Raw genomic sequence first — 21736 nt, 5'->3', positions numbered from 1 at the left:
CACCCAGGGGCCTTGAGGAGCGCGCCGCCCACGTGAAGCCACTCGGAGTCCCGCCACATCTGCATCCTGCCCCGGGGCGGCGTGCACACTGGGTCACACCTGCTGTGGTCATCCCAGGCCCAGGCAATTGATGTCTTTTTTTTTTTAATTGAAAAAAAAAATCTCCTGGCTGCATATCATCAAGAAAAACAACATTGTTTTCAGGGTCTCTTATCTCTCCACTCCCAAATATCCTGTTTCTTCGGGCTGGGCAGCCAGGACCAATAGAAACCTCTTCCTGCCATTGACTGACTTCATTTCCCAGACTTAGCACAATCTCATCCGCTCTAAACAACCTCATCAAAACTACTTTCTGGTCAGAGAGAAGCAATAATTATTATTAACATTTATTAACGATCAATAAACTTGATTGCATTATGGCCAGCACTATTAAGGTAAGGAGAGGGTTCCTTTTCATTTGACCAAATTCTGTGCTTGTTACTCTTTTCTTTGGTTTCCTTTATCAACGCAGATAAGTTAGCATTGGGCAACACCCCCGCTGCCACAATAGAGGACAACAAGATTTCCTTTGCACTGCCTAGTAAATTTCCTTTTTCCTACTCCAACCATCCGCAAGGCTTAAAAACTTCAAACTCAGAAAAAAATTGGGGTTTCTAAATTCACGGTTGAGGGCTGTGGATGACCTTTTGCAAAAGCTTTTCAAAGAGCGCGTCCGAATTTTCATATTCTTTAACTATCTCTAGCGGTGCCTGGATGTGTATCTGCTGGAAGGCAATGGACTTGGAGAGTTTGGAGGGCAGGGTCGGAGAAAAAGATGGGCTTGGAAATGTTGAACTTTTGGACGTTCTTGAAGGCCTCCTTACCATCAGGGGTGCCAGCCGGTCCCTGTGGAAATGAAGAGATGCCGGGCAAGTGGCTGTCAGTCATGGGACATGCCAATGTTGACTTGATTTTTGGAACCTTCAGGCTGAGAACAGAGCGTTCTCATAATGCAAATGGTGGTAATTCGGTTTGTTCGGTTATGTATTTATCTTTAATAAAGTACCTACTCCTCGGTGCACTGTGAATAGACTTTCTTCTCCGTGATGGTTGCTTTGTGGGAATTGCGGGTTGGTTCTCTGTGCTCTGGGGTGTGTGGTCTGATGTTTTGTTTTTCTTGCAAATAGAGAGAGATTAAGGTGGAGGTGAATGCACAGAGGTAGAAACGTGAATGTAGTCTGATTCCTGGAACTGAAGCCAGTTTGATGGTTAGTGCAAGCTGGCGGCATAGAGCCCGTGAAGTGGTCTGTCACAATATTTTCAAGGCCAGCACGCCTTGGTGACATTTCTAGAAATGAGAAAAGTCAGGAACAAAAACAGATACTGAAAGGAGGAAAAAGCGAGTTTTATGGGTTGCGTGTCTTTAGTTTTGCTGCATGTAGGTGAGAAGCATTTGGTTGTGTTTTCATCAAGGGTTTTAGTTGATCTGAAAGCTCGTGAGTATAGAAGTTTGCCCAGAACTGGGCCAGGACAATTTTTAAAAGCCTCTTTGATTTGGAATTTGAAATGTTTGTGCGAGAGGATTTAATTAATACCCGTTGCATAAACTATGTTTCAGAAGTTCTGTTCAGTTTCTAGTTCTCAAGATAGGTTTTGGTTTTCAAGGTATGTTCAATAATACGTATTAAAAAATCATGTATCAAAGATTTTAATCTTACAGAGATTTTTCTTTCTTCAAGGATTGAAGTCTGCTGAAGTATAACTGTATAGAAAGGAATTTTAAAATTGAGGGTTTGATGTACTCTGCTTTGAGCTATATGAGTAGAAATTATTTGATTTTATAACCCCAAATGCTGCCCTCTTAATTCTTATTTTTACCCTTATTTGTGTCCATATTTCATAGCAGTTGAATCTAATGTTCTTTGTAAATTTTGAATAGCTTGGGTACAATTGTGTGTGTGTGTGTGTGTATGTGTGTGTGTGTGTGTGTGTTTCAAAAAATCAGTGTATTAAAGGACATTGAAATAACAGACAATCCTTTAGGTGTGGGGTATGTTTTGCATAGAATACAAATGTGTCATACTGTTTAATTTAAAGTATACGTTTCTGAAAAGATGAAGATATTTTTGAAGCTTGAACGTTTTGTGTTTTTCAGGATGAATTTTGGGAAACAGTTTCCACTTACCCAGGAGATTATGCTTACTTTAACATTTGATTACACTGCATTATCTGTGTATCATATATAGCTTAAGTGAACTTTCAAAATGACTTCAAGTAGACTCTTTTTAATAACTGTTAAAATAAAATAGCCCCTCTTTATAGGTAACTTCCTTTGACAAATGTTCTGCTAGGCTTCCTGGGTAAAGTAATGAGATGACTTTACAGACTTGTTTATAGAGTGGAAAAAAGGAGGCCTGAGTCTGTTGACTGCAGTTTTAATTATGTTAGTGCAAAGCTCAAATTAGCATAGGGAAAATTACGGCTGTCCGTTGGAATTAGGAAAGTCTGTCATACGGGCAATTTCCAGTCTCAAACGCACTCTGTTTTTTGTTGTTTCAGTAAATAAATCAATTAGTCCATCAAGCATCAGACGCACAGAATCTGTTGAGTTGGTCTCCGCATCTCAGTGGATTTTTTTTTTTTTTTTTTGGCGTGAATGTCTATAAGACCCTATGAGGCACTATGAAAAGCTCTATGTTTTTATCCTGTCTTTATGATTCTCACCATCATTTTCCCTTGGTATTTTGGAAATGGTAAAAGAGTGTTTCCATGGGAAGAAGTAAAGGAATCTTATGAGTTTATGTGAGTATGTCGGTTGGTTTATCCTTAAAGGGCCGTGGATTTTAAGATCGGATTAAGAGTTCTAATAAAAACGTAAGCATCAAAAGTGATGTTCCCACATGTAATTCACGAATCAGTTTTGGTGCTTCCACTGCTTCCGGGGCCACCTGATGATACCTGGGGGGTGCTTTACAACCCCCTCCCTTCCTTCTGCACAAAACAGTGCTGCCTTTGCTTACAGCCTCCAAGCAGCCAGTTGTTAGCCTTGGAACTTGATTTTGCTTCTGTTAGGATTTTTAATCCAATCTCCCAAAGACTTCCCTGATCCTTTGTTATGCCTTGGGCCACTCGGGAAGTCTAATGAAGCCTGCAATCCCGTCTCAGATTAATGCTTTTAAAATGCAGGAAAGGCAATACATAGAGTGACAAGGGCAGCTAATACTATTGAAATCCAGTTCTGTCCTTGGACTCCTTGGGTGGTCCGTGAACCCCAGGTTACAGCCCCTGATCCTAGAGTTTAAAGGTCCGTAGTCTTTAAGAGGGGATTGTGGGCATTTTCCTTTGTCACAGATCTGGCACTGGAAGACCAGGAGAGAGCAAACTGCAAACAGCAGCGTGAGTGGAGAGCATCTTAGAATCAGGGGATGGAAAGTTACTAACAAGGCTTGCTGAGGGAGAACATGATTACGGTGTCAATGAGCTGTTTAAAGAAGTTCCTTTCTTTGATTTGACAGAGGTTGGAGGGTTTTGATGATCACCATGATATAACTTATAGGTGGAATCTAAAAACTACAACAAATAAGAAAAAGAAGCAGACTCACAGACGTGGAGAACAAACTTGTGGTTACAAGTCGGGAGGGGGAAAGGAGGAGGGGTAACGTAGGGGTGGGGGATGAAGAGGACAAACCATTATATATAAAATAAGCTGCAAGGATATACTGTGCAGCACAGGGATTATAGCCAATATTTTATAATAACTAGAAATGGAGTAGAACCTTTAAAAATTGGGAATCACTATATTGTACACCTGTAACATATAATATTGTACATCAACTATACTTCAGTTAAAAAAAAAGAAGTTAATTTAAAAACATGAAGCATCTTTTATGTATTTCATGGCTTGCACGTAGCAGGCTCTTGCTGAATATTTGCTATCATGTGTGAAGCAAACTTGTTTAAAATGAAAAGCTCAGGGTTATATGAAGGAAGTTCATATATAGGATTTTAAGGGATGTGATGAATGAGCTTAATAGCTCTAGGGCATATAAATTTTCAACAACTCATTGGCTCAAGTGGAATCTCAGTTGTTTCATCCCTTGTTACTTTTGAGGACTCTGTGACAGTGGAAGGAATAGAAAACGGAAAATACTGTTGCACCACTATGTGAATGTCATGTTTCTAGAACACTGGCCTAAAGGTGGAATTATGGGCCGTTATCTTAAAATGACTTGCTGCTTGTATCCGTGGGTGGCTCTGGACACAGTTTGCCCCCTCTGGACGGGACACAGCACTCTTCCTCCTACAGCTCTCTCTGAGGCTGGGAACGCTGCCTCAGTGGCCGTGGAAAGGAGAATTGGAAAGGATAGAATTTGTGGACCATTCTTCCCATGAAATATACTTATGGAGGACTGCAGTACTCTCAGAGAATGTTCTGGAAGTCTGAACTGTTTTTTAATTATCTATATTTTCTTTAAAGTGATTATTTCATTAAATTTTTTTTTTTTTTTTACAAAACAGATCTTTGCTTAAATCTCTCCTCCACCCTGACACATACGTACGCTTGTCGATGTCTCTTGAAAAACCATAAGTAGAAATAAAATAAATAAATGAAACAATCGTTCCTGATGCTTTCAGGAAAATATTACTTCTGTGTTTAGAATTTCAGAATAAGGTTCCGTCTGTGGGAGGGGAGACCCAAAGCAGAACATTCCGCTTTGGCATCCCAATACCCTGGCAGATTTAACAGCTGACACAGAAGAGAATCACAATACAGGAGGCCGTTGGAAAGCCAGGACCAGAGAGTTTCTCTGCAGTGTAAAATCTTCCGAGAAGGGGGTTTGACAGAGACAGTCTCCAGGCCTTTCCAATGGTGGTGACACATCTGCTCCAGCAGGATTTTTTCCTAGGGCTTAGGGAATGCCTCAAATGTAGCATCCCCCCCTTTTGTCCCCACAGGTTAGAGGACGGCTCTTCTCTTCTCAAGGGACTTTGTCCCCCCGTCACCTCTGAGATTTCTTTACTTATGTTATGTGGCCACGGACACACCTGCATTTGAACCCTTCCTAGTCACGTGACCCTGGGCAAGGGCCCTAACCTGTCTGAGCTCCATTTCCTCACCTGTAGGTGGGATTATAATGACCGTCCTGATGCGAGTCCAGGGTGGGAGAGCCTTTAGTAGGTGCTCAGTAAGTGACAGATGCCATCGGACAATCCAAGTCCATCTAACCTTTGCTAATAAATTGCACTGTCTTTCTGGCCCTGCTCTGAATTCTCTCTATGTGTTCCATTACCCGGCTTCAGTTGTGAAGTCCAGAGGCACACAGACTCTGTGCTAACGCTTTTGAAGAGACAGGGAGAATAACAGGTCACTTCCACAGGTCACTACTGCGGCCTCCCAGCCAGGGCAGGGCACACGGGAGCCTGGAGAGGTGAGGGGCAAGGAGCTCGTAGGGGTCCCTGGAGAAGGGTATAGCAGGGCAGGGACCAAACACCTGGGCAGGCGGAGTGTCCAGGGGGTCCCTCAAGGCATGGGTGATCAGAGGGTTGGTTTAGTCCTGTTCTGAGGACGGAAGCTGTTTGCTTCGTTGCTGAAGGAGGGCGGAGGCCTGCAGTGCCTCTTGCTTCTGATTAGGGCAGGAACAGCGTTACTGGAATCCTCCACTGTCCTGTATTCTCATTAATTTTGGAAAATGCATCTTGTTATTTTGTACAAATTACAGTAATAAAACATTCTCACTGTAGAGAAAATGAAAAAAGAAATCATTACAGAGTCAATATAAATTGTTCCCAGTCCCAGGCAGTCAGAGAAAATTACCAGCATTTGGTGTGTGTCTTCCTACTGTGTGTTTCTGTCTGTCCTTTTGTCTCCCTGTCCTGCTCATCTCAGTTAACATTGTTTTACAAACATTTCCCCATGTCACTACAATTTTTTAATAAGCAGAATTTTTATGCTTAATTATATTCCATTTAAAATAAGTATTATGATTTATATAACCAATATCCTATTGTAGGAAATAATATTGCTTTCAGTTTTTCACCAGTTACATTGCAATGTACCCTTTATGTAATTTTTAAAAAATTTATTTTATTAGTGTTAGTGCTTAGAAAAGGAATCATTGGACCAATGGGTGTACATATTTTTAAAGTCTCTGCCAAATTTAAATATTTGCCAGTTTAAAAAAAAAAATGACCACTTTACTCTCTAGAAGGGTTGTACCAGTTCCCACTTGTAGCCATAGATAAGGCCAGTTCCACTGAACTCATAACAACTCTGAATATTTCACTTTGAATCTTTGCCATTGTGACAGGCAAAAATGGAATCTCATTTTTATTTGTATTTCCGTAATTATAGTATTTCATTCCACTTTTTTTTTTTTTTTTTTTTTTTGCTGTGAACCTATTTCAACTAGTGGCCACTGTGACCTCTGGATCTTTTTCTTATTCACACTTTCATTGCCTGTTTGATCACTTATTTCCCACATATTTCCCGTATTGAACTTGGCTGAGGCATGTTTTATAAAGTTTAAGAACGTTCCTCATGTTGTCCACTCTCTCCTGCTTTGTTTTCTCTCTTGGCGACACATGCTCTCAGCTTTGCTTGTGTTTGTGTGACTCTACTTTTTGTCTACCTGTGTAAACAATAGAACCTGTTTTCCTGTGATAGTCTGTCCATCTCTTTTGTGTCCTTGACAGAGCCTGGCAAAGCATAGGGGTTCAATAAATAGTTGTTGAAAAATAAATTTTGATTAAAATCCTTTAAGGTCATCAAGAGAAAGTTAAGATATTAGTAAAATCTGCAATCATTATTGCAGATTTTAAATAGATGTATTTCTTTAGAGATATCTCTCCTAGTTTAAATACAAATTAACTACATAGAATTAAATTGCTGTTGAAAAGATCATAGAGAACAGCGTTTTTAAAAGGTAGATCTTGTAGCTTGAATTCATAATCCAAATTAATAGCATCCTTGTAACTGCTTATTCCAGGCCAGACTCTGTGCGGGATGCTCACGTTATCTCGTGAGATGCTCACCACAGCCTGCATCCTGGTGCTTTTTGTCCAGATAAGGATAGAGGATTAAGAGAGGCTAGGAAACTTGCTCGGGCACACAAATCTGTTTCCCATCAATTTATCATCATCTGATCTTTTTTTTCCTGCTATTTGCCTTACTTAGCTCCAAATAATAAATTACTGTGCAGGAAAAAAAAAAGGTGTATTAAATGATATAGTGTGATACATTAAATAATGAAAATTATTATAATTGGCTAACTTATGTTACCACTCTTGTGTGAAAAAGCCCACAGCCAACAATTATTATGCTCTCACTGGCTAATTAAGATAAAGCACTAGAAAACCGAACAGCTAAAACTCTAGCACCCCATTCTCCACTTGCTTGGTGCCAAGAATTCTTTCCATATTTGGCTATATCCAAGGGGCCCGTGGTTGCAGATTCCAGATCAGCTGCTGATTTGTTTCCTCACCCCAAGTATCAACTTCCTTGCCCACGTCTCTGAGTTTTCCATCAGGCCTTACCAAGTCTTTCCGCAGGGGTGTTCATGGAATTAGACTCTGGGAAGAACGGTAATCTGCTGTTAGGCACAGATAAGTGCCGAGACGTTTAGAAAAGAAATGCCAAGGCCAAGCAAAATTATTTATTTTTCAAGCCACATCATAATCCAATCATAACATTCACATCAGTGCTGTTACTTCAAATGATTTTGTTCAAGACAATGCACGTCAATTTCTGGGGCATAAAATAAAGAGCATTTCTAACATGTGCAAAGAACTCGCGCTCCTGGATCTAACACAGTGGCCTTTAAATCGCTCCACCCTGATGATTTAACATCTGTCTTTCCATTATAAAATTACAGTATAGCAAACTGATGGGGTTTTTTAATTTAGCAAGTACTGAAACAGAGTCACCACTGAAGACAAAATCTGCCCCCCATCGCTCCCATCCACATGCCCCCAAGTCCATTAATTGAAATCATCAGCCAATAGGGACTTTACCGTCCTGTTCCCTTTGGATCCCATTGGGTCTTGTTGACTTTTATTTTTTAAAGTTAGCTGTAGGCATGTGATGCTCACCTTTGAGGAAGAGGAAACTGTTGAAACAACACTTGGGAATTTGTCAACACGATTAGTTTGTGTCTCAATTTGAGGTAGATTTCCTAATACGTTGCTCCGAGTTAAAAAAAAAAAAAGTGTGTGTGGTTTTATATTGCGAAGTCCCCTTTGGATCTGTGTTGTACGTGGGTGTTACCTGATGTTCCCAAGAGCATCGGAAGCATGAAGGTGAAATAGAGCGAGCCCAGCCGTGTTTATCTTATGCCCAGGGAGGCCCTGAAGACTCTATTTCTTCACGGCATCCTTAAAATAGCCTCTGTGGGGAAAGGATTGGTCTTATCTTGTTCACAAGGAAAGGGAGGCATAGATGTGGAGGCTAGGAGGGGAAGTGGAAAGAGGCTGTCCTGAGAGAGACCAGCTGAGGCTGCAGTTGATGCTGTAGGGCCTCAGCAGGTGAAGGCACCTCTCCAGGCCTGAGTTCCTTCTCGGGAAAACAGAAATGGTCTTCCTGGCATTTCACCCTGGACAGGCCCCTCACCTCACGATCTCTGGGTATTTCCATCTGTAAAAAGCAGTAACCACAGTTTCTACTTCGCAGGGCTATGGGGAGATGAACCGAGTTGGAATTGTATGGAGCACATTAGAGGTACTTAATACTTGTTAGCTAATTTGATTATTCACTCGAGTCAAATCAATTTTCCTTCTAGGAATAAAATCAGGAAATCCATAGAAGGCTTTTTTTTCTTTTTCAATTTCTACAACAGGTTGTGAATTGATTCTTTTTTTTTTCTTTTTTCAAGTAGCCAATTTTCCTCTGATGAACATGTTCTTTTCTCTTTATTAAGAAATAAAGACTCTTACAGAACAGTGCGTTCTCAGTTATTCACAGTGCTTTATCAGTATTGGAGATGACCTAAGACAGTGCTAAGCGATGCTTGCTGAGGAGTCTGCCTGAGCCTCTGCATGGCCGGCCCTGGAGAAGAAATCTGGGGCCTTGCTACCCTCTGCTTCTCTCTGTACTTCTCACTCTCATGCTCCTTCCCTCCTCTTTCTTCTTCTCTGCAATAGTTAACAACCCAACAAGAGCTTTTCAAAACATAAAGGACAACAGTAATGATGGAGAGGACCCCCGCCCCCCCGGAACATCTCCAGTGCTCAAGGGTTCTCCTCGGACCCGTTTCCATTCACCCCACACTGCCTCTCACAGATAGCCAATCACTCCTGTCATCCCAGGAAACCTGGGACAGTGAAGGCTCACAAGCTTTTCATCTGGAATAAAGAAATAAAGAGAAGATTGGCAGGAGGCTCTGCCTGCCCCAGGTAAAAGTCATCAAAAGCAGTAGCCACATGTCCACGTTTGAGTTCTATCTTTAACTTCTTCTTGTGTGAACTCTTAGGGCTAGAAGCATATTTATATCCACATAAAAAAGATGAATGTTGCCCAAGGTCAAATACAAGTGATTTTATGGGCTATCCATTCTACCAGTTTGAGTTAACGTGGAAAGTCTTGTTCACTTTACCTGTTCAGCCAAAGACCCTGACTCTGTTAAGCCTGTGTTAAGCTTAGAAGAGAAATAAAATTTACTTTGCTAGAGTAGCATCTCAGTAAAGAAAACCAGGCTTTGTTTTTTGGGCATCCCTGAGAGAGAAGCTTCTGTTCTACCCCAAAAGCTGTTCCCATTGACTCACTCACTCTTGGAAGCACGGTCATATTGCCGACGGTTTTGATAAGAAGCTGGTTATGAAATAAGTGCACATACATTTTTTTTAAGCCTTGTTCTTTGGAGATGGAAAACATCTTTTTTTAGATCACATGTTTACTGCTTTAGTAAACAGTAAAATGCTGCTGTAGCAATTACCTTGAGGATAAAGGATTTGTAGACAGATACTTCCTGCGTCCACTTCCTACACAGATAGCCAACCCGACCAGAGACGCACCAATGCAGGAAGAGCTCCCCATGGAAGCTTCCTTTGCGAATGCACAGTTTGTGATGCGTTCGCTCCCCTCCAAGGGGAATGAGCCTATTGCTACAGATTTTCTGGCAGAATTCACTGTCTTGAAGTAGGTGAAAATACGACGTTTCTAAGGTAACGGCTTTAGACCCTTGTTCTCATCCTTGGTCCTATCTGCTGGTTGGATTTTACAGAGGAGGGTAACTAGATTAGACATGTCCATGAGTAAGACTTGTGCCCTGTGGGCGCTCTAGCCTCCTTGGAATCATGGAGAATGATGCATGAGTCTGTTTTTGTATTTGTTGAAAAATACGCCTCTTTGAGATTCAGTCAGTGGTTTTCTTTTCTGTGGTTATTTAGATGTAAAGGTCATTTTAGACTTTGCTTTCTTGAGTCAAGCAGAGATCACCCGATTTGGGTACAAAAATCTCAGCGCACAGATTGTTCTCTGTACTGATTTTACACCAGTTGTTAAATTCCAATGAATGCATTGTTTAGGTCCTTTGAAGCAAAGCAAATAAAACCACCACACACAAACACTGAACAATAGGGAATCATCAATTTTCCACTTACAGGATATGTTCTTACCGACTGGCCCCTTTGTGGGGGGAAAAATATATCAAGTCAACAAACAGTAACACTGAACAATAAACTAAACAAAATAAATAGCACCTGAAAGCCACTCGGCTCAAGCACTGGCAAAACTCCAAAGAGTGATGTTTACTTACTCTAAGCATGGAAACCTACAGCTCCACCCTGATCTCCTACGGGTCCCTGAAATCATCAGAACACTGAGCCGCTGTTAATTGTTGGGTGACTTCATGCTAAAGTGCCTCCTTTGATGATCAGAAAGCGCCTGTGAGCTTTGCATTGAAATGGACAAGAGGACAGCGTCCAATAGAGATTCTCCGTCCAGTATGTATTCTGTAGATGTTGATGGCTGTCCAGGGGGAGGCAGAGATTATATCTGACCCTGAGAAGCTGCCAGACGTGGTTAGATGTAGTCCTGTCTCATGAAGGTGCTGGTACATGAACATACTCCAATGATTTTATTTACACAGTCACTCAAGGCACGTATTTTGGTGGAATTGACATGAAGCTGCCAGAGTGACAAATGGAGACCCATTTGTTTATATGCTTTTGCTCATCTTGTTGGAAGACACCGTAACATCTCAGGAGCCTCCTGTTTGAATGAAGATCTTTCTTCCTCTGTACTTGCCCGCCTCCCCCCCCCACCTTCATTGTGCAGTTTTGTTACCTTTCAGTGAAACTCCACAAGGCATCTCCCTACATGTTTCCTTCCAGATGCTGCCTCCTACCACTTCTGCTTTTTTTTCAAAATGCCTTCTCTGATCTCCTGCGTCTGTACTGGTTCCGGTGCCACGGGAATCACGGTTGTGTGGTGCTGGGCAGGGCCTTATAGCTGGTAGACTCATTTTGGACATCCTCTCTGAAAATCACCACTGCCTGCCTGCGGATGGTGGTTGCTTTTGTTCTGTTTTGTTTTCTTCAACCTGAATACAGGTTTAATAAACCCACAGGATAAAATATTTTTTAAATGACAAAATAATAATAAAAACTTTGTTCTTTCCCCCCATTTCCAAAACAATTATTGTAGGAGCTTAGAAAATAATTTAGAAAAGGAAGTTAAATTAATTGATATTGCACCATCAGGGGTCTGCTAAGATTGGATTCTTTTTGAATTCTTTTGTCTGTTCTCCATGCACACAGATATATTCTTTAAAAAGCATAATAGAATTGGAGAAATTAAACTCATTTCAGTAGTCCTTTTTCATTCCCTTTTTCTTCCAGGATAGTGAAGAAAAGAGGAATGAGGACTGAACTTTTATGACCCCCTCTAGACATTAAGGCCCCATATCCCTTCCTAAGGACCCGGTGCCTTATTCTGGAGCACAACCAGACTGCCTAGGGCTGACCCTTGTTCCAACGAGTGTTGCCAGGACATTTCACTTTTCTGTGCCTCATTTTCCTCATCTGTAAAATAGACTCAGTAGTGATAATAATGCTTGCTTGTTGGTGGTGGTTCAAGGATCCAACAGCTTAATACATGTCCATGCTTCAACAGTAATGTGTTTTTGTGTGCAAAAAATGTTCACGAATGTGAGCTCTTCTTCGTTACTCATCCTAGTCTCATTCTTATTATTTAATTTACTGTCATATCTTATTTGCTTTGTTTGAAGTAATCAATTCTTGATTGTGTTTGTTTCTACTGTTCATCTTTTGAATGGATTCCTCCAATACCCTTTAGATATTTATAGCTTCTTCTAAAGAGACGAAAGTGTTTCCCTCTATGTAATTGGTTTCTTTCTCGTGCCATTCATTTGAGGATAGTAGAATAAATATAACAGAGTCACCACTGTGAGTCCATTTAGGAGTTCAAGCAACAAATTAACCAAATTTTCAGCAGCCGAACTCAGCTGCATTTTTTTGAGCCCAGAAATCCAATAGTTTTGACGATCCAAAAAGAAAACCAAGATGGAGGGCTGGAGGATACTCACTGTCTCTTTCCTTGCCTTTTCTCTGGCCTGTGCCAATGAATGAATGAATGCTTGAATGAATGAATGTGTTCTTGCAGTGGGGAGCCACAGCTGGTCTCTGGAGCAGTCCTAGCATGGAAGGAGTCAAGTGCTATTTTGAACCAACTACTTTGGCTGACACATTCTTTAGAGGCAAGCAGACGTCTACTGATTTACCATATCGCCAGTGAATGTTCATGATTAGGAATCTATGGGACCTCATTGAAAAACAGAAACTCTCAAAACATTGCTTGTTAAAGTTCAGCCCTCTATGCCCTAAGTTATATGGCTGGGGTCCTGTAATCTTTTATCTGTGCTGACCATGCCTGGTAAGCGGCAGGCTTTTAATAATGTGTGTTCAATGAGTAAATGAATATCTGCCTGGATGATAAATGCATGAACAAGTGCATTAATTAGTGAGCTGATAACATCATAGAGAAGTAATTCATTTAATTCAATGAGCAATTACTGATTTCTTACATGCAAAGCATTGTAAAGTCGCCCTCCGCAAGGTTCGGAGAGAAGTTGTACTTCTTGATCAGAAGACAGAATTATTACTATGTCTTGGGACCAATGTCTTGCGTGCCCCTGTGTCCAGTTTGAATGCCAGATGTTAGACATAAGTGTGTGTTATCTTAAAGAACCTGCCTGGGCTTGGGAAGGTTTGGTGATCGTTGGGCTTCCCAGAACCTAATGGGGTTTTGAACATTTGTGAGCACGTGCCCGATCAATGCCCATGTCTGTGCCGGCCCGTGGTTGGAGATGCTTCCATGTGAAAACTGAAAGCAGAAATACAGTTCTCAGAGCCTGAATTTTGTTACGTGACACTTGTTTGGATGCGGCAAAACCAAGCAGCAATTTTGCTTTTACTGAGTGGCAGCACCTCCCAGTGCTTCTCCAAGGTGTGCGTTGGCTTCTCTAAATGTTCAGCTGTTAACAACCCCCTATGCAAAAAGTCCTCCTGGGTACAAAGTCATGAAAAGTTGTGTTTAATGGATTACGACGGGCACCGTTTGATTTTCTTCTTTTGTTAACTGCAGTCACTCCTTAGAAATTTCAGTGAAGCTGTAACTTGATCCCTTAAACACATGTGCTAATATCCAATGTACTGGTTCACACGGAGGGTTTCCTTGCTTATTGGTGAATCAGGCAGCTCTTCCAGTACTGCAATTATTATATAGTTAACATCTGCAATGGATATAATGTGGGACAACATTTTCATGAGAGCTAAGTTCTTTTGTATTTAATTGCAAGATAATTCTGCTTTATGAGAAAGATTAATAGCAATTAACAACCAGCTTATCTAAGCCAGGTAGTAAAATTGGATTCCCTACTGAAATTTCAAAGTTAGCAAACATATTATTAACAATGAGCTTGATGGTCAAAGTATTATATATAAACCAAGGAAAATGTGATCTTTCCTAAAACCTACAGAATTTGGTTATCTTGGTAAGAGTTCTTAAATGAATTTCCAATCTAATAATTTTTCAATCTAATAATTCAAATATTTGGCTTAGTGTTGTTTCTTCAGTGCCTAGCACATAAAGTGCTGACTCATAAATATTTGCTGAATGAGTGAACACAACAATAAATGGGTACCAAAATCTTTCCCTGAGGGAAGCATGTCTTTGGCAGTATATGTCATTAGAAGAGGTCTGACTTTGGCCCTCTCCTAACAAACACCATGATCTAGTATCTAAGGAGTTGAAGAGAAGGAAACAACTTTTATTTGGGAGCCAAAATGTTGGAAGAAACTTAACTGGCCATTGAGAAGCCCAGTGTGTCTCAACCCAGTTCTCCTTTGGGTCAGGAAATTCTTAATTTTCTTTAGGATAATTGAAAGGAACTCCTAAGAGAACGAGGATTTTGTTAGGGAAAGAATATACATGAAGCAGCAGGGAGGGATAAATTGGGAGTTTGGGATGAACGAATAAACGTTACTGTATATAAAATAAACAGCAAGGACCTACAGTATAGCACAGGGAACTAGATTTACTATCTTTTAATAACCTATAATGGAAAAGAATCTGAAAAAGAATAGATATATGTATATATGTATAACTGATCACTTTGCTGTACACCTGAAACTAACACAACATTGTAAATCACTATACTTCATATATACTTCATATACTTCACTATACTTCATATACTTCAAATTATGATTGCTTCATATATATATATATATATATATATAGGAGAACATTTTCATAAATAGCTAAGTTCTTTGTATTCAATTGCAAGATAATCTGCTTTATGAGAAAAATTAACTTTAATAGCAATTAATAACCAACTTATCTAAGCCAGGTGATAAAATTGGATTCCATATATATATATGAAGCAATCATAATTTGAAAAATTTGCCCACATATGTTAGCTGGAAAAACATACTAAAAAATTAGGTTTTAATTTCCATTGGCTGTTTTTTTGTTTTAACTTCTAACAGTCTTTTCAAACGAACGTTGAGAGATTTAAAGATGTTTGTTAAAACACCTTCCCTCCTGATCATGACATTCATTAGAAGGTGAATCAGACATTTTTCCCCCAGTGGTAGAAGAGACACATTTTCCTAAGCAGAAAAATCAGGGCACGGTCAGACAAAGGAGTTTACATGAAAAGCTTTGTAAAGTTAGTATTGTTCTTGAAAATTCAGGCTATCTGGTTGCTGTAATCTGGGAGTTCCCTTCAAGCACTTTTGGAAACTGTACTAACTCTATAAGGCAATTAATGGGCCATATAATGTCCGGAGATGGTAAACTGTTAAAAACAGCATCTACAGGTAGTGTATTAGTATATCCTAGGACTCCCGTGAAAGTAACCACAAACTGGGGGCTTAAAACATCAGGAATTTGTTCTCTCAGAGTTTAGGAGGCCTGAAGTCCAAAATCAAGGTGTCAACAGGGCTGGTTCTGGAGGTTCTGAAAGAGAATCCGCTCCATGCCTCTCTCCCAGCTCCAGGTGTTTTCCTACAATCCTTACCTTCCTGGGGCTGTAGCTACATCATCACTTCCATCTCCGCCTCTGTCATCTTCACATCACCTTCTTCTCTGAGTCTCTGTCTGTCCTCTTTGGTCTCTTATAAGGATGCTCTCCTTGGATTCAGAGTCTATACTAATCTAATCCAATCTCATCTCAATCCTTACCTTAATTACATCTGCAAAGACCCTATTTCCAAACAAGGTCACATTCTGAGGTTCCAGGTGGGCTTGGGGTCCTCTCTTCTGGTAGGGAGGAGACAAAGTAGGTTTCAAGGTAGATCTCTTCTGCGCGTTTCTTGCCCATTAGAAGAGCGAGGCTCTACTCATTGGCAAGGTCTAATGACTGAAGTGCTGATGCTAGGATTCTAACATTTGTGCTTAGGTAGAAATCCCTCGGGTGTCAATACCATATTGGAAAGTGTAATGCAGTTAGTTTCATTGAAAAAAACATACAACTGCACAACATGGATGTCGTTCAATCCAGTATGATGATCAAAACAAAAATCACTGTCAGGCAAAGTGTTTACTCTGCAACCGTTTCAGTTTCACAAGATACTGAGTTTGATGTTGTGGTTTCCCTGATCTCATCATTTTCCTTGGTAAATGTCAAGAAGTGTAACAAGGTTAGGGCAGCCCACACCAGCTCATCAGAGTCACGTGAGGACTTAGGCAGCAAGTCACCCTCCTCCTGTCTGCTCAGTCTAGACTAATGGTTGAGTGTGCTGTTTACATCTTATAAAAAAAATGATTCCTGTGGCTTTTTTCATAATGTCCTCGAGTTGAAACTGCACTGTTCTAAGGCGTAAAATGGCGTCATAAACTGTGTGACCGTCAGGCACTATGATTTATTTTTTGTCTTCGGTCTGTATATCTGCCGAGGTTATATATACATAGAGGATTTGGAACCAGAAACATGGACTGCCCCTAAACATTCTGCTTTTATGTCTTATGAAATGAATCTGACTGTAAGTAAAATGGAACTTCATCTTGTCACTGACGTGGCAGCTCTGCAAGATTTTCTTGGGAAAGAAATGCAAACTTAAATCAAGAACCAGTCAGGGACTTCGGTCATGTTGTTTGTGTGTGCCCTCGTCTACTTGAAGTACATCCGATGTTCACTCTGGGATGAAAAGTTGGCCAGCTCGAGTGACTCTAGCCCCTCTCCACCTTGCCTCAGGCTGAGTCACCAAAAAGCTCGCCGGGTGACTGGGAGAATTGGCCCAGTGGAATCCCTTGCTGGCATCAACTTGGCTGCAAATGCAGAGATGGTCTAAATCCCTGTGATGCAAGAGTTGGTCCATTTGCTTTCCTCTCACAGCTCCTGCTCTGGAGGGTAAGGAGGTTTTTACCCACTCATGGCAGGAGGAGGCACTGTGTGAAGCAAATGAATGCAAACTCAGAAAGCAAGACCCTGAGGCTGGGATATTTTGTCCTGGTTGCATAACACTTCCCGATATGACGCATACCCTCTACCATGTCACTCTTTCATGCTGTTAATAGAGGCCGGTCCAGAGACCAGCATGGGTGAGGTTTACCCTGGAGACTCAGCTTTGCTGTGTACATGCAAACACAGCACTGAAGCCTGGTACATCGTGACTTATCCACTGGAAAAAGAGAAACCAGGTTCAAAGGAGAGCTAAGATGCAATGTTAAGATGAACTATTTTGAGAGCTGTCTTTGGTCATCGTGAAGACTGGGTTAAAATCTTGGAGAGATAAATTTGCTTAGAACATGCTAAATGAATCTTCTCCTTTTTTCCTTTTATTCTTTTCTAATTATTTTTAAAAATCTGAGTTACAGTCACACTAGCAGAGAGGTTAGTTACATAGAACATCTGTCCCTCGTATTACTTTGTAGATGTACTTAAATATTTTTCTTGTTTAAACGCCATAAGTGGGGTATATTATGCACCCACATTGGTTTGTCACCAGTTCTAAGGTTCAGGGGCCTTCTCCTTTATCTATTCATTGTTAATATCCTGGATACAGACAACCCAATGGCCCAGTATAAACTGATGCTAAAGAGAGCTGTTGCCTGAGAGATGAGTTAAATGACGTCAGAGATTTCTCTTCAGTGTCATAAAAATTATTTTCAATTGTAGGTGGTAGATTTCCTAACCACTTCGTAATTTACGTGGGCCAGCTTGGTTAGCTCAATCAGTTACAGCGTATGCTGATAAAGGCAAGATCACAGGTTTGTGCCCCATGAAAGCTAATAACTTCTCAGAGATAAAAAAAAAAAAAAATCTCCCTTTGGTGACCACAAGCTGCATCACTTGTGCAAATGCCCGCATTGGTTGGAAGAGAGGAATTGAGTGCAAACGAGGGGCCAGCTCCGTGCAAATATTCCTCCTGTTGGACAAAAGAAATAGAAAAGGAAAAAAAAAACACGCAAATTGTGTTTCTCCTAGCAGACATGTGTTCCTGCATGAAAGGAACTCTGTCCAACTCCCTTAAAGCTAGTGATTTTATTGAAAAATGCCCCTAGTGATTTTTCACGCTAATAACCTCAATTTGAGCAAACTGAGCCCAAAGTTACCTGAGTTGTCAGCGCAGTCCTGACCCACCTGCACCCTGGACTTTGTCGTCACTGCACATCTGCAGAAAGAGGCCATTTACGTGGAATTCAAATCTGGTTGTTTAGTCTACAAGGAGGTGGGGGGGAAGGATTCTGTCTCTTTAATGTTTATAACGGTTGGACAGAGCTTGTCGGGTGAAGGTTAATTGCTCTCCAGTTGAAGCAGTTGTGTGCCCAGATGGGTTATCAGGGCTGAACACTCGTTACAAGATTAATCTCATTTCCGACAAGACTTCCCTTTCCTTCAACTGATTTTTGCCCAGCCATTGGCGCTGTCATCGGCCGTTAAAAGAAGGGTGGATTACTCTGGGATATTCACGCTGGTATGCAGCGAAACAATGCAGAGCGGTGTCATATCTCAGGGAACATCTTTAGGAGAACACATTTCAGGGGGTGTTACGAAGGCCGAGGCTCATAAACAGTGGGGACAATCGAACCCCTTTACACCAAGGCTCCAGTGAAAAGGCCCGAAGTCCACGCAGCTGCTCCCTGCCCCCCCCCCCCCCCCCCCGCAGGACCCTGCTCCTAGGACGGATGCCGAGTGACACTCAGGGCTTTGTTTGCTGCTGAAGATGTTAAAACAATTATGATCAGGTCTTCCTTATTAAGGCGCCCACCTAAGTGGTGAGGAGTTCTGTTTGCTGCGTCCACACTGAATTCTGTGGCAGTGGACACTTCATTTAATTCCTGTGCACATTTCAAGCTTCTGTTTAATTTCTGGGATTTCATAGACATTGTCTTCATGTGTGTGCCTAAAAACGGTAGGCAGATTTTAGTTGACTGTGACAGGTAGCTTCATGACTTTTGGTTTGTCTCAGGAAATTCCTCCAAGAAAGAGCATGGCAAAAGAGCAACGTCATCTTATCCCTTTGGGTTTGGCTCGTGGGCATCAACGCGTCTGTGTATTCTGATGAGCTGTTGGGTACCCACCGTGGCTGTGGGTGCGTGAAGCAGGATGGCCAGGCTCACATGGTACCCTTGGTCCAGTGGGTATGGGCAGGTCTGACCAATGGAACACAGCGGAGCAGTGATGACGTATCAGGAGGTGGGAAGCGTGGGCCACAAACAGGAGAGGGCGTGCTGGCAGGGGCGACAGGGGCTCTGGCCTGGACTAGGTGGTTGGGGAAGGCTGTCAGGCAGAGATGCAAAGGGAGTGTGCGGACAAGGGCTGGATATCCTGGGGAAGTGTTGTGGGCTGAGTGGAGCAGCAAGGGCAAAGGCCCTGAGGCAGTGACGGGCTTGGGTGTCTGGGAGCAGCGACCGTACTTGTGCAGCTGGAAGGGGGAGCCTGTGTACCGGCGGTGGACATCAGGCCTCTTGTAAAGTGATTTCTCAGAGGACGTGCTAAGAAGAGCATCCTACCTAAAGAAGAGGTCCACCTGCTTCAGTTGTTGTCAGGTTCCGTCTTGTACCAGGTCCCTCTCCCTTAGGTGCGAAAAGATGGGAACGCCTTGGCCATGGGGTACCAGTGAAGTGGTTTAAGCAGAGTTAACGGCATGAAGGAAAAGTTAAATGATCTAGGTTACCTTCCCTTCTCCTTACATCGCATCTCTGATGCATTGTCTCTTTTCACTGGCTGGGCTAGTTTTCAATATTCTCTTGTTTCCTGCGTTTCAGAGTGCCTTTGCAGCCGCTTCAGTTCCAGGCTATTTGATGCAGTGGGTTCAGTGGTTAAACACATGCCCTTTGGAATCTGGCAGCTGCTAGAACTCTGGTGTTTACTAGCCATGTGCTCTAGGTAGCTTATTTAATCAGGTGAGCCTCAGTTTCCACATCTTTAAAATGGGATCGCGGTAGCTCCTACTTTAAAAAGCTAACACGCAGGTTAGAGGCATGAATTCACACAGGCGCTTGTCATAGTGATAGCCACGGTTTGATCATCCATTAAAGTTGTTACGAAGATCCAACATCGTCTGTTTCCCTTTTTTAGAGCCATCTATTTCGCTGAGAAAAGGGAGCATAAATTGTATATAACTGAATCACTTTGTTGTACACCTGAAACTAACACAACATTGTTAATCAACTATACTCCAGTATAAAATAAAAGATGTTTTAAAAAGGGAGCATGAATTATCATTAAGTCTAGAGATATTTTTGTTCGTTGGAGACTTCTTGTCACAATGTTTTCTCCCCCCAAAAAATCAGTTCAGCTGAGTTTTTCATTTCACCCTGTTTGTTGTTGTTGTTGTTCTGTAAATAAGGGATGCGTAGTTATCACCTTCTGCACAGCCAGGCATCTCATGGGTTTTCAGTGGTTTTTTAAGAATAAGTGCTTTATCTGTCCCACAAACCATCACGTGGCTTAATGAGATTTTTAAACCCACAAGGAGCACATGATTTTCAGGGTGAAAAGCTGAGGCAGAGAAGAGAGAGAAGTTTGCGTCGTTGGGGCACTGTCTCTTTGGGGCCTCTGACAGTCTGTGGCACTGAGGGCCAGGGGGCAGGGACCCAGCAGGCTCTGATGCTGGAGGTCACCTGAGGCAAACAGAAGATGCCGTAGCCAGGGATGCTGAGCCAACATGCCAACTCTGTGGTCCTGAACACCTGTGAAGGTTGCACCGAATGGGATGTGAGCTTGCATGTGCTGCCTTATTTCTTGGCTTTCCTCCTGATAAATTCTTTGTTTTCCATTTGAGAATTCTTCTAAGGAATACACAAGCAGTGAGTGCCTTGGGTGGGGGGAGGGTTGAGAGGACAGAGGAAATTCTTAGGCATGACCATTTTTGTCCGTGGATTCCAGGACCAGCAATGGGTCTTACCTCTTACTCCATGGATGACTCATACATGGGCAAGAATTGCCCCTCCCAGATTTCTCTGCTGTTATGGGAAAGCCTTGAAAGATAGATATACTGATGAGTAAACTTTTAACCATTTTTCTTTAGTCCCACACTCATGCCAATCTGAGGAAAGAAATCATTTGGCTTATTTTTCCAACTTACTTCCTCCTTTGATGTCATATATATGTATAAATAAATATAAATAAAAAAGTATACCTGTTTACATCCAAACTCACCCACTTTACATAGAATGTAAAGATGTAAGTGAACTTTAAAATAATATCTGTACCATACATTTAAATATGTCATTTCACAAAGTAATAATATCCCCACAGTACATCTCCCTCACCCACCTTGACTATTTTCTCTTGGCCACAAAGTGAAAGATATTTCCTCCTTGGCATTTATAAATGCTTCTGAATTTTTGACGCTCCCAAACTTGAGTCAGTTTCCCATACATCAACATAGGGTTAAGTTTGAATCATTACAATTTCACCACTCTCTGGTATCTAAAATAATTTTTTTTCTTATTTAAAGTATTCTTCAAAAAAAGAGAGAGAAAAATTTTTGTATATAGAATTAAGTGTAGGATCACGTTAATATATTAAAAAAATGGGCTCAGTGTCCCAAAGAACAACGAACAGCTGAACAAGATAAACTAAGGGACTTACTAAAGATAAATGATTTCACCCAACCCTCACCTGCCTAGGTAGTGTGAGTGATGTCAAGATGGGGTTGAAGTGATTGGGAATCAAATTTGGGAAATTGCTCGATATGGCTGAGTTCAGTACAGAGTGTGCTTGTAGTGCCTGCGCTGTGCCCGTGACTTATAACGTCTGAGCTATGAACTTACATTTCAGAGGCGACT

At 41.5% G+C, this 21736-nt stretch overlaps 1 protein-coding gene across 6 annotated transcripts in view; it reads left to right on the top strand.

Annotated features, from left to right (window-relative positions):
* ERG (ETS transcription factor ERG) overlaps positions 1–21736 on the top strand; it is a 280491-nt gene that overhangs the window by 170890 nt on the left and 87865 nt on the right. For 3 of the 6 annotated variants that reach the window (XM_033418314.2, XM_004264562.4, XM_004264561.3), the window contains exon 1: positions 283–434. The exons of the other annotated variants lie outside the window; for them this stretch is intronic. In XM_033418314.2, coding sequence (XP_033274205.1) covers positions 417–434 — 18 coding nt within the window. In that variant the 5' untranslated portion in view covers positions 283–416. Of the gene's footprint in view, positions 1–282; positions 435–21736 lie in introns of those variants that run through there. 6 annotated transcript variants of the gene reach the window in all.

Source organism: Orcinus orca, chromosome 5 (assembly GCF_937001465.1).
Source record: "Orcinus orca chromosome 5, mOrcOrc1.1, whole genome shotgun sequence".
NCBI classification, from domain to species: domain Eukaryota; kingdom Metazoa; phylum Chordata; class Mammalia; order Artiodactyla; family Delphinidae; genus Orcinus; species Orcinus orca.
Note: the sequence above shows the minus strand (reverse complement) of the source record. Positions and strands in the feature narration are given on the sequence as shown.